The sequence below is a fragment of the Pelophylax lessonae genome (assembly GCF_965119305.1).
Source record: "Pelophylax lessonae genome assembly, chromosome: 7".
NCBI lineage: Eukaryota > Metazoa > Chordata > Amphibia > Anura > Ranidae > Pelophylax > Pelophylax lessonae.
In genome coordinates this window covers 232,515,892-232,530,099 of record NC_138774.1, presented here as the reverse complement: position 1 = coordinate 232,530,099, position 14,208 = coordinate 232,515,892, and the positions used below count along the sequence as shown (strand labels likewise).

The 14,208-nt window shown below is 45.0% G+C and overlaps 1 protein-coding gene across 1 annotated transcript in view; it reads left to right on the top strand.

Moving 5' to 3' along the window:
- The window catches only part of WNK3 (WNK lysine deficient protein kinase 3), a 255,126-nt gene that overhangs the window by 206,887 nt on the left and 34,031 nt on the right, over positions 1 to 14,208 (top strand). The window contains exon 21 of the mRNA XM_082264431.1: positions 7,181 to 7,671. Coding sequence (XP_082120557.1) covers positions 7,181 to 7,671 — 491 coding nt within the window. The remainder of the gene's footprint in view (positions 1 to 7,180; positions 7,672 to 14,208) is intronic.

Genomic DNA, 14,208 nt, shown 5'->3' with positions numbered 1-14,208 from the left:
TCAATGAGCGATAGAGAAAAATGGATTTTTGTAAGAACTTACCGTAAAATCCTTTTCTCTTAAGCTCATTGACAGACGTAGTACCCGCCCCTCTATCATTGAGTTGGGTTGGGTTAATTTCTCTGTACTGCTTTAAACAGAACTGATTCCCTGTAGCAGAGAGAGGGAGGATATACCCTCAGGGACTGCCCCCTAGGGTGGAGCCAGAACGTTTTTGTCATTCTGCCTAGTCCTACTCCTGCGGAGACAACATAACCCAGCTCTTGAGAATCAAGAAGACTACGTCTGTCAATGAGCTTAAGAGAAAAGGATTTTACGGTAAGTTCTTACAAAAATCCATTTTTTCTGCATGCAGCTCCCCCACCTAGGCACCTCTAATACTCACCTGAGTCCAGTCTTAATCCAGCGCTGTGCACAAGAGCAGAGGCTCTCTCAGCTTTCTCCCTCCTTATTGGTTTAGACATAGCAGCGGGAGCTATAGCCTCTGCTGTCAATTGCTGTCAATCACAGAAATAGCGGAGGAGCCAGGAGCACTGGCGGGGGACCAGAGACGAGGAGGATCAGGGCTGCTCTGTGCAAAACCATTGCACAGAGCAGGTAAGTATAACGTGGGATAAGACGCCGCTCAAACCAACCCAGTGCTTCAGATGTAGATATGGCTATGTATGGCCTCCTGACATGTTTTGCCCCACCTACTGGGGGCTTGGTAACAGGTGTCGGTTTAAGCGATGCCTTATCCCACATACAGTATCTCACAAAAGTGAGTACACCCCTCACATTTTTGTAAATATTTGAATATACCTTTTCATATGACAACACTGAAGAAATGAAACTTTGCTACAATGCAAAGTAGTGAATGTACAGCTTGTATAACAGTGTAAATTTGCTGTCCCCTCAAAATAACTCAACACACAGCCATTAATGTCTAAACCGCTGGCAAGAAAAGTGAGTACATCCCTAAGTGAAAATGTCCAGATTGGGCCCAAAGTGTCAATGTTTTTTGTAGCCACCATTATTTTCCATCACTGCCTTAACCCTCTTGGGCATGGAGTTCACCAGAGCTTCACAGGTTGCCACTGGAGTCCTCTTCCACTCCTCCATGACGACATCACTGTGCAGATGGCTGTTGGAGACCTTGTGCTCCTCCACATTCCATTTGAGAATGCCCCACAGATGCTCAATAGAGTTGAGGTCTGGAGACATGCTTGGCCAGTCCAGCACCTTTACCCTCAGCTTCTTTAGAAAAGCAGTGTTTTTTTTTTTTTTTTTGGTTCAGTATCATGTTGGAATACTGCCCTGCGGCCCAGTCTCCAAAGGGAGGGGGATCATGCTCTGCTTCAGTATGTCACAGTACATGTTGGCATTTACGGTTCCCTCAATGAAGTCAGAAAAACCAAACCAATATAATTATCATACCATATTAAGATGTAGTAGTAGAATTATACAGTGCACTGTATCGTATATTGGAAACAGGAAAAAAAAACCATAAATAGAAAAAAAAAAAAAGAAAAATTAGCAGACTAGCCTCAAATGTACTGTATAAACAATGACTAATCAGCTCTCTACCCCAATGAACCTCAACCCTCAAATAGCCTATTCATTACCAATTGGTGTGGTGCAAGTTCTGGGACATCCAACCAAGGTTGCCACAATGAATAACCTTTTTTGGAAACGTTTCTGTGTTAATACGTTAACTTCTCACGGCTAAGCATATTGTTCACTTCAATCTATTTTGGTTGGGATTCGAGGAGACATCCAGTAACGAGCAATCAGTTTATGTGCAGTATACAATAGGCGCAGAATTGCCACTTGTGCATATGGAGTCAAAGTCTCCTCCTCAAGAACCCCCAGCAAACAAACAATAGGATCTCTCCGTGTCCAATCTTGTTGCACGAATGCTTGTTACACATGGTGTTATATTTTGTGTAACTGCATTTCAAGCATGGACATTATACTAAGCATCTAAACCAGGGGTGGGGAGCCTTTTTTCTGCCAAGGGCCATTTGGATTTTTGTAACATCATTCGGGGGCCGTACAAAATGATCAACTTTAAAATGAGCCTGTTATATTTGACCACAGTGTGCCCCCTTTCAATGCAGAGTGACCACAGCGTGCCCCCTTTCAATGCAGACTGACCACAGCGTGCCCCCTTTCAATGCAGACTGACCACAGCGTGCCCCCTTTCATTGCAGACTGACCACAGCGTGCCCCCTTTCAATGCAGACTGACCACAGCGTGCCCCCTTTCAATGCAGACTGACCACAGCGTGCCCCCTTTCAATGCAGACTGACCACAGCGTGCCCCCTTTCAATGCAGACTGACCACAGCGTGCCCCCTTTCAATGCAGACTGACCACAGCGTGCCCCCTTTCAATGCAGACTGACCACAGCGTGCCCCCTTTCAATGCAGACTGACCACAGCGTGCCCCCTTTCAATGCAGAGAGACCACAGCGTGCCCCCTTTCAATGCGGAGAGACCACAGCGTGCCCCCTTTCAATGCGGAGAGACCACAGCGTGCCCCCTTTCAATGCGGAGAGACCACAGCGTGCCCCCTTTCAATGCGGAGAGACCACAGCGTGCCCCCTTTCAATGCGGAGAGACCACAGCGTGCCCCCTTTCAATGCGGAGAGACCACAGCGTGCCCCCTTTCAATGCGGAGAGACCACAGCGTGAGGGTTGGACGTAACGATCGTGCGGGCCGGACGTAACGATCGTGCGGGCCGCAGGTCCCCCCCCCTGATCTAAACAATGAAGAGTATCAACTCTGACATTTGTCAGGTCCCCATCCCTAATAAATATAACGATAAGAAAACCAGTTGACACATGACCACATGGCCCTAGAATCCAATCGTGATCACGGTTGTTAGTGGGACTTTATGGGGTCTGGTACTTACAGTAAAAACGGCAAGCATATGTAAAATAAAACATATTTTATTAAAAAACAAAAATTGTTAAAACCAATTTCATCATACAACAAATACATACAGTATATCATAGTCAAGAAATACAACTGTTATCAGGTGTCCTATGAACTGCCAATTTTACGCGTTTCGCAGACTGGTATATCCAGTTACTGCTTCATCAGGGACATAGGCGGTCAGTTCACCTTTATAAGCTTCAAGAAAGTAAGAAAAGGAAAAAATACAAATCACCATTCTATACAATCAAACTTAGCATGTGGAATATAGCACCATACCTCTCTCACTTATATAAATGCTTACCATACTTCATAACCATCATCAATTATGCATTGGTCCAACCAGGCGCATCTCTGAGACATATAAGCCCATGAACCCTAACCGTCACCCATAGGGGGCAGCAAGCGCCCACCCTGGGGACAGGTATATCGGTGCAGACTGGACCGTGCTTAGATACGCAGCAAATGTCCACTACGGCAGGCACTTAGAATGGGATGATGATCGTCCCCCGCTTCAGCATTTAGACAAACATAAAAAAAAAAAAATATATATATATATATATATATATATATATATATATATATATAGAATATGGATAATTGTTGGATAAAAATTAACTAGATGTATAATCAAAATCCCGTGTGCTTCTCATTTCATAATGAGCTCATGTATTGACTATATGATTCCAGATGTTATATACTCATAGCTGTGTGGATGTATTCCCCAAAACAATATAGTATATTTCAGGGGGCTAAGAGGGGAAGCAAAGGGTTTTTTTCCCCCTTCTTATTTACCACCGACCTAATGACAAGCATCCCCTTAGATACATTCAAGTGCTTACCAAGTAGTACAAAATGGGAAGGTTCCTAAAAAGGGTAAGATGTTTAAAAAAACTAGGGAGATACAAGTTCTACTCCAATAAATGCAATCTCTCCATAAGCATACTAAATCACTTCCTTATCAATACAGTTCTGCCATATGTAGTGTCCCCCATATAGCCATCCCCTTATATAGATACAGCAGGGGGTCCATAATAGCCCCACTCTTCCTAGAGCTCCACCGGGACTCTGTGCAGATAGGCTATTCAAAATACTTTTAGCAATCTCAATGGCAAATATTAATCAGTTTGTGCAAAAGTGCTTGTTCCGTACCTGCTGCTGTAGTGCCACCTAGTATAGTGGTGCGCTGAGAGGAGCCGCTGGCGGTGTCCTCTGCACGCTTGCCACTGATAAGCCGGTGCCACCGGAAGTGACACGCAGTCGAATACGACGGCTTCACTTCCGGTGCTGGTGCATACTAACCCCGTGGGACATCGCCAGCAGGCCAGCAAACGCTACACCACTACGATGCCCCGCGGCCCCGATCACATGACCAGGAAGGGACACAGATCTCTGTGTATTCAACCCAGGCCACAATGTCGCCTGTAGGTTGAAGATCCATTTTGCCTCTTTTTGTAGGATACGGTTGTCGAAGTCACCCCCACGGGGGGTTCTTGGGGATAACCTCGAGAACCGAAAACTGAATATAGTTAGGGTCAAAACCGTGATAGAGACCTACTGTTTGAATATGGGTGTGTATATCAAACCCACATCCAAATAGTAAAGATGGTCCGGTATTCTTTTTGCAAGTTTCCTCTTGATCTTGCCCACGTAAAAGACGCCACATTGACAGCGATGTACACTACCCCCTCTGTCGTCTGACAATTGGCAAAGGCTCGACATTTTAATATTCCGCCCCTGGGAAGAGGGAGAGTATCCCCCTCTCTGATCCAGGGACATTGGTCACGTTCCCCACATTGAAAAGTCCCTATTACTCCTATAGCATCTCCTGTTGATGATTCAGGGGAACGATAATGACTAGTGGTCTGCACCCTTGTTTGGTCCAGGCTTGGGCGCAAAGCATGGACAGGATCTTTCCAGAGATCTGCGTCCTTTCCTAGTCATGTGATCGGGACCGCGGAGCATCTTAGTGTTGTAGTGTTTGCTGGCCTGCTGGCGATGTCCCACGACGTGTCACTTCCGGTGGGACAGGCTTATCAGTGACAAGCATGCAGAGGACGCCGTCAGCGGCTCCTCTCAGCGCACTACAGCAGCAGGTACGGAACAAGCACTTTTGCACAAACGGATTAATATTTTCCATTGAGATTGCTAAAAGTATTTTGAATAGGGGATGGCTATATGGGGGACACTACATATGGCAGAACTGTATTGATATGAAAATTATGTTGTATGCTTATGAAGATATTGCATTTTTTGGAGTAGAACTAATATCTCCCTAGTTTGTTTAAACATCTTATCCTATTAGGAACCTTCCCATTTTGTACTAGTTGGTAAGCACTTGAATGTATCTAAGGGGATGCTTGTCATTAGTTCTGTGGTAAATAAGAATGGGAAAAAAAACCCCTTTGCTTCCCCTCTTAGCCCCCTGAAATATACTATATTGTTTTGGGGAATACATCCACACAGCTATGAGTATATAACATCTGATATCATATAGTCAATACATGAGCTCATTATGAAATGAGGAGCACACGGGATTTTGATTATACATCTAGTTAATTTTTATCCAACAATGAGCCATATTATATATATATATATATATATTTATTATGTTTGCCTAGATGCTGAAGTGGGGGACGATCATCATCCCATTCTAAGTGCCTGCCGTAGTGGACATTTGCCACGTATCTAAGCACGGTCCAGTCTGCACCGATATACCTGTCCCCAGGGTGGGCGCTTGCTGCCCCCTATGGGTGACGGTTAGGGTTCATGGGCTTATATGTCTCAGAGATGCGCCTGGTTGGACCAATGCGTAATTGATGATGGTTATGAAGTATGGTAAGCATTTATATAAGTGAGAGAGGTATGGGGCTATATTCCATATGCTAAGTTTGATTGTACATAATGGTGATTTGTATTTTTCCTTTTCTTACTGAACGCCTACTATGTTCCTGATGAAGCAGTAACTGGATATACTGTACCAGTCTGCGAAACGCGTAGAATTGGCAGTTCATAGGACACCTGATAACAGTTGTATTTCTTGACTATGATATACTGTATGTATTTGTTGTATGATGAAATTGGTTTTAACAATATTTGTTTTTGAATAAAATATGAGTTATTTTACATATGCTTGCCGTTTTTACTGTAAGTACCAGACCCCCATAAAGTCCACGATTGGATTCTAGGACCATGTGGTCATGTGTCAACTTGTTTTCTTATCGTTATTATACTAAGCATCCTCACAAACGGATATTATAGTCTGCTATTAAATGTACTGTAATGTTGCTGTAGCATTCATCAAAAATTTGACAAGAAAAAAACTACCACTGTGGCAGAGGGACTGTAGTTCTCAATGGAGCACAAGCACAGGGATTTCAGCGCACTTGCAGCCTATTGAAACTTCCTCCAGCCCAAAAGGCTGTACCTAGAGCATTGCACCCATGATCCACTAATCTTATGCAAAAAACAAAACTATAAACCCACATTTTTTTATTTAATATGGGTGCATTTTTTTCTTTGCAAAAAGACAGATTTAGTGCTGAGGACTAAAGGAGGTATCGTCACGGAATAGAGCAGAAAGTTCTAAAAGGCAATAAAATACATACATTTGCGTCTAGTCCTTGTTAGTCCTTGCATCTTTATAGGTACAGTGAGTGCCTTAAGCGGCAATAGGCAGCGGACAAAGATGTTTACATGTAATGGTCGCAATGCTTTATTTTGCGCTCCTGGCAAAAAAACTACCTGACATACAGCGATTGGGCAAATATGGAAGCACAGCTAGTGCCCCACAGTCGCATGCAATGCATGCGGTTGAATCGTGTTTGTCTATAAAAATAGGGTTCAAGCAGGCGGTGAGGAGGCGTCACATCGTGGATTGCTCTACGGAGAAGTGGAGATAGACGCAGTTCTAAATCTACCCATAGAGTGTAAGTGCTTGTTTAGATGCCCATAAATACGGCTAATATGTCAAGATGCATTATTGACGCATTTTGCTTGCATTACATTAAATAATGCTTTCCACACGCCTCCTCTGTGATGGTTTTCTGCTTCTATGGATTTGTGTGGCACATTTGCAAAATGTTTACATTGACATTAAAAGAGGCATTTGGGGAGCAGTCAGCCGAATGCCACGTCCGATTATTTTTAACGCAAAGCGATGCAAATGTGACAATGTAAACGACACTGTCAGCCACATTGCACATAGTTGACAAATGCAAAGTTTTAAAGTTCTACTATTTTATTTTATTTTTTTTCCTGCAGGTTGTTACTGTCCCACAACAAGAGCAACGCGCTACTAATGAATCTGCCAGTGTCCCTCCCACATCCCTGCAAACACAGAGTCCTATCCCTTTTGAAGAAACGGGGTCTGCTGGTACCAAAACTGAGGAGACGCCGCAGTCAGCTAGCACGGCCTTTGAGACCGATAACTCTTCTCTAACTCCTGACGGGGAGCTAGAAGAGACCTCTGTAACTGGCAGCAGTGCTCAGTCTAGGCCGACGATGTGGATGGATGGCAAAAATGAGAATAACTTTCCAAAGCAGCCAAGTAGCGATTCTGAAATGTCTGCAGCTCCTAGCAAAGAGCAGGAACTTAAAGGGCGAGAGGCTGGACAAAACTCCCACGGGGACAAGACGTTTAACCAAAAGCAAGATGCCCAGCTCTACTCTCCGTCATCTCCTATGAGCAGCGATGATGAGTCTGAACTAGAAGATGAGGAGCTGAAGGTGGAGCTTCAGAAATTGCGAGAGAAGTTAGTGTGGTTATTAAAGTTATTACATTTGTGGCTGTGTACAAAATCTTGATGTACCATGGAAGGTTTGTCACTTTCTTTTAAAGCATTTGTTACCCAAAAAAAAAAAAACAGATCCTGTTCCCTTAACCACTTAAGCCCCGGAAGATTTTACCCCCTTCCTGACCAGGGGGTATTTTGCGATTCGGCACTGCGTGACTTTAACGGACAATTGCGCGGTCGTGCGACGCTGTACCTAAACGAATTTGACGTCCTTTTTTTCCCACAAACAGAGCTTTCTTTTGGTGGTATTTGATCACCTGTGCGATTTTTTGATCACGCGCTATAAACAAAAAAAGAGCGTCAATTTTGCAAAAATAACAATATTTTTCACATTTTTTTATATGAAATTCCCCCCAAAAAAAAAGTAAAAATCAAAATTTTTTAAAATTTTCGGCCAATTTGTTTTATGCTACATATGTTTGGTAAAAAAAATCGCAAAAAGCGTATTTTGATTGGTTTGCGCAAAAGTTATCGCGTTTACTAACAAAGGGAAAGATTTTTGTCATTTTTGTTGTTTTTTTTTTTAACGCGTAATGGCGGCGATCTGCGATTTTTTTTGCGGTACTGCGACATTGGGGCGGACAGATCGGACCCTTGACTGACATTTGTGACACTTTTGGGGTTACCAGTGACATTTCTACAGTAATCAGTGCTATACATATGCACTGTTACTGTAAAAATACACTGGTTGTGAAGGGGTTAACTTTATTTGGAAGGGAGGGGCTGTGTGTGTCCCTAGGGGCGTGCTTTCTACTGTGATTGGCTGTGGCTTGAGCTGTAAGGACACTGATCAACGGATCTACATACTAGATCCGTTTTATCAGTGTCTTTACAGCGAGGAGAATGACAGGCAGCTTGTTTACACAAGCTGCCTGACATTCTCCCTCTCCCCCGCCGATCGCCGAGTGACCGGCGGACATCGGGTCCGCTGGTCACACGCGCGGGGGGGTCCGTGACCACGCGGGAGCGGGAGTGCGCCTCCGGGGGCGCGCGCTCGCTCCCTTGACCCTCACAAGCTAGTGACGTAGCCCTACGTCACTTTGCCTGTGAGGGGCTGACTGCCGACGTAGATCGGCGTTAGGCAGTCGGCAAGTGGTTAAAGCATGTTAATACAGCACAGTTCTTGTGCTGTGTCATTTGGCCCCCTGTAAAAGCTAAAAAACCTGGCTGATCCTGCCAGTTTCTACCCTCCCCTCTGTAAACGGACCACGGTGTATCACGGCTGCTGAGCCCTGACACTATGGTCAATGTACGTGCTTCTGTCATCTGCAGCCCTGCACTGTTCTCTGTGTTCTCCTCTCCCACCTCCCTTCCCTGCCTGTCTGCTCATGTCAGCGCCTGCCCCTTCACTCCTGCTGCTCTCATAGTTATTATAAAATAATCCCATCCACTCTGTAATATAACACTAAGTGCTCCTGTGCCTGTCCTATAGAAAAAATATGCCGATCTGTACTGAGTACTTGACCACTTGGCTCTCTCTCTCCTCTCGTCCCCTCCTCCGTGGCAGTGCTCGGGGCCTGCCAACTGGAGCTGTCAGCCGGGCAGAGTAGAGAGCAGAGGAGTCTACTGAGCGCCGGTTGCCGCTCTGATATAGGTACAGATCGGCATATTATTTTCTAGAAGACAGACACAGGAGCACTTAGTGTTATATTACAGAGTGGATTAGATGATTTTATAGTAGTGGCTTAACAACCACTTTAACTATTTTCTAATATAATGCTGGCCCCCAGTGTGATGAATTACTAAATTGCCACTTTCATTTCCCCTTCCTGATCCTTTTTGCTTTATTGCTTTGTGTAGTGCTTGTTGTGTTTAACATGATTGAGGTGGAGTAAGGCAGAATGGGGTCCTAGGCTAACAGCTTTGGTCCCTTAATTGCTTTGATTGGTATAGATAAGGATTGCATTAGGCACAAAAAAGCAGCACCATTTGCATTGTCTGTACTGGCACCTCCTCACTATCAGACACTAATTGTATACAAAGCACATTCTCTCTTGTGAAGTGACAGGTAGATGAGCAGATTTCCCCATCTGCGCTATCCTACGGCTTTAATGCATTAAGGATATATCTTGAAATCCATTTGGCCCCAAAGTCCTCCTCCGATATGTGTTCGATTCATTCTCTTCCCTTATCTAGAGCTGTACTATGATTTTGCTGCTTCTCTGAGCATTCTTCTTTATGATCTCTGTGTTGGAACAGCAGCCTGCACAAAAGTGGTTAATAAATCTACTAACAAACTAGTAATCTACTAACAAAATACTAATCTAGTAACAAACTACTTGAGTTACAAAAGATCTTTGTGGGCAATTTCACATATAAATATTCATTCAGTTCCAATGTATCCTGTGGAACTACAGGTGAGTGGCCATACATTGATTGTATATAGAGTATTGTATGTAGATCCACACAGGTAAGTGAACATAATATAGGATATAGAACATTATAAATAAATGTAGCAGGTGTACAGTACAGAGCACAAAGTGTTTCCCTGTACCATGCAATGTGCTATGATGTACCGGTATATACAGTATTTACACATACTGTGAGGGCTATGTACAGTGGTTTATTTTAATATATGTATACCCCCATAGAGCAGAGTAGTATAGTGTGTATACACCTGTACAGCAGATCAGTATAATATATGTAACACCTGTGCAGCAGATCGGTATAATATATGTATACTAGGGATGCACTGACACTTTTGGTCAAGTACTCGCTGATACTGAGTACCAATAATACTTTGTGATGCAAGTTGCGTCCATACAAAATGAATAGGGCAAATCACACTGCAAAGAATCAAATGCGATTTGATCAGAAATGCGGTGTGATTCCTATCCGAATCGCATGCGGGTTCGCCATCGCTCCTGTGTGAACACAGGGCTGTCATAGTGGTTTCAGCCAGGGTTCACACAGGAGCAGTGTGAGAAACCGCATGCGATTCAGATAGGAATTGCACCACATTCCTGTTCAAATTGCATGCAATTCTTTGCGGTGTGATTTTGCCCATTCGTGGATTCAGATCACATCGCAAAGTATTGGTTTTGGTATCAGCTTTTTCATGAGTACAAAGTACTAGAGAAAATACTCGGTATGGGCACTGGTACCGATGCTGGTATCGATGCATCCCTAATGTATACCTTTACCACAGATCAGCATAGTATATGCTTACCTGTACAGCAGATTGGTATAGTATATGTGTATCTGTACAGCAGATAGGTATGGTGTATGTGTACTTTTACAGCAGATCAGTATAGTGTATTTATACCTTTACAGCAGATCAGTATAGTGTATGTATATTTGTACAACAGATTGGTGTAGTGCATGCACACATATATAGTGGATCAGTGTAATGTGTGTTTATAAAGTTGGTGTAGTGTATGCATGCCTGTACTTCGGATAGCTACAGTGTATATGTGCAAGTATAGTGGTTCCTTAAAATGTATGCATGTACAGCTTACATAGTTAATCTAGTTTATCCAGTTCAAACCAACAAAGAAAAAAGAAAACCAACACACTCAATAGAAAACACCCATATACACTATGCAATACCCACAGGGGATCAAAAAAAACCCCAATCAAGCCTGATCCAATGTGAAGAAAAATTCCTTCCTGATCCCCCAAGATGCAATTGAAACAGTATTAGTGTATGATAAAGCGGAAGTAAACGAGAATCAAAAAAAAAAAAAACTTTTGCCCTGTAAAGCAAGTTCATAATGTGCTAGTATGCATTGCACACTAGCACATTTTGTGAAACGTACTCTAAAATGAAGCCCTCCAGCATGCTGTCATCGCTGATGGGACTTCACTATTTACGGCACAGAGCTCTGAAGGAACGGCATGGGTATGTCGTTCCTTCAGAGCGCATACGCTGGTGACGTCACAGGCAGCTAAACATGATAATATCTCCTAAATGTTGCACATTTAGGAGATATTTACAGTACCTACAGGTAAGCCTTATTATAGGCTTACCTATAGGGTAGACATCAGTATACAGCATTCTACCACTTTAACACTATTTCTCTTTCGTTCATCGACAGACACAGTGCTTCATAAATTATAACTAGTGGGTTATATTGCCTCCTCCAGGAGTAGGACAAGGCCAAACAAAAAACACCTGGCTACGTACATGGGCCATCCTCAGCTTGGTATATAACCCCCCCCCCTTTCTGCTCTAGGTAATCCATTTTAATCTGTCTAGTCAGGAGTAAGGACCTAGAAGCATCTCTGGTCCTAGCAATTTTTTTCTCCTTCCTTACATTCCTTCCTTTTTCGTTTTTTCTCTTGGGAGATCTACAATCCACTGCTGGGTTGGGCGACGGGCTGGATAATCTAGATCCAGTGGTCCCTCCAGCCCTGCCAGCAAGCGTGTGCAGACGGCAGCTGTGTGCTAGGTCGGCTGCGACATAGCCTCACGGACAGAGGCTGGCCCGCGAGTTAAACGTCTCGCAGGGTCGCATACGACCGGGCTTGGGTCTGAGTCTCAGCGGTCCCTTGGTGGACAGCTCCCCTACTTCGGTGGTGAGAATTCTGTCTGGAGCGTTACCCACACCATGGAAGGGTATGTAAAGTCCCCCCTCTCCCCTTTTTAGCATTTTTTTTTGGGGGGGGGGGGGACATGGGTAATCTCCAGGGATGGTCAGACCTGTAGGTTCCCTCCTCCCATCCTTAAAAATCCCTCAGTGAGCTGGACTTCCCCCCACTCCCTTTCCCCTCTGTCTGGTGGGGGTCCCAGGGCAGAGGATGTAGCGGAGACCCCTGGGGTCTCCCCTGCTATCCCCACTCTGTAGGTGGTCCTGGGATAGTGTGTCCTGCCCTGGTAGTCTGGAGGGGTCCCAGTGTAGGAGACTCCTTGGTGCATACCCCACTGTTTGCAGTGTGGATATAGTGCAGGAGGATTCTGGTGCAGAGAGGGGTGCAGAGTGCGCAGCGGAGTCTCCCCTAACGTGTGTCCTACCTTCAGGAGGGGGTCCCCTTGCAGAGGGCACAGGGAAGAGATCCTGGCAGCATGCTGTAGCTGATGGCGGCCATTTTCCCTTAGTCTGGCTGGTCTCCAGCTGGTGGCTATGTTTCTGTAGCTCGATGTCTTTGGGTCCATTTCCTCTTAGTCCGGGAAACGCTGGAGGCCGAAGCCTCATGGGGATGCCGAAGCTCCTCCTCGGTTTTCTCTTCCTGTGCCCAGGACATATAGACAGGGATGGCGTCCATGGTGATGCTGGGTCCGATTTCTTGGCGCTCCTCTGATAGGCAGGGTGAGTTCTTGGGGGTCCCTGTTATCTCTCTGCTGGTAGGTACCCTGAGCCTTGGGGGGATCCCTTTTAGTGGTGCCAAAAGATCGTTTATTTACTGCAAGGTCTTCCTTTCTTTATGAAGCCTAAGAGTCACATCTCCCTTACTGACCCCCCCCTTATGGAGGTGGCAGGTCCCTCGGAACCCCAGCTTCCCATGGTTGCACTGACGGTGGTCCTGCAGGCCTTAGTGTCCCGGGTGGAAGTGACGTGTAGGCAAAGGCCCAGGAGAAAGCGCCCCCCGCCTTTCCCTGCTCAGGCTGTCTCATCTGATTCTGAGCCTGATGCCGCCGTGGACGTGGCCCGTCTACGGGGATTTAATATCACACCCCCAAATCCATCTGATAGGATGATTCCTCCATGGTCGCAACAGCAAATTAAAAAGGTAGACTGGTAGACACGCCTATCACTGCAGTGCGTGAAAATTTAAGAATGGAGGATGCGGCTGATGTAGCCACGGACCTAGCTGTGTCGTTTGGTACGCATAAGTCACCTCCAAAGGTGTTTCCTTATGTGCCTTATTTTGACAGGTTTTCCTGTAAGGAATGGGAACAACCAAAATTACCCTTTGTGGTTCCCAAACGTTTTGCTGTATGTTACCCTTTTGAGAAGTCACTTTGAAAAAAATGGGCTAGTCCACCAGTGGTTAGGGTTGCCACCTCATCCCTTTAAAACAGAACACATATTAATTACACAGGTTCTGTGGCTGATTAAGGTGGTAATTAAACTCACTTGGAGCCCTCTCTGCATTAAATTAGCCTCAGAACCTGTGTAATTAATTTGTGTTCTGTTTTAAAGGGATGAGGTGGCAACTTTACCAGTTTCCAGGTTGAACAAAGCTACCATAATCCCAGTAGAGGAATCCCCATCCTTTAAGGACCCGACTGACAGGAAAGCGCAGGCTGTGGCACGCAGCATGTTTACTACGGCTGGTTTGACATTGCGGCCAGTCTTTGCCTTAGCCCTGGTGTCTCAGACCCTAACAGAATCGGCCAAGCTTTTGCGCCAGGGCCTGGGGGTTGAGCAGGTTCCTGCTGCTTATGTTGATTTAGTGGACCAGTTGGTCTATGGGCTGCAGTTTATTTGTGATGCAGCTTTGGATACAGCTCCTGAGCTCTCCAAACTTTGTTTCAGCGGTGGTGATTAGGCGTGTGCTGTGGCCCTCATTGATCTGCCCTTTCAAGGCGATCGCCTCTTTGGGGCTACCCTG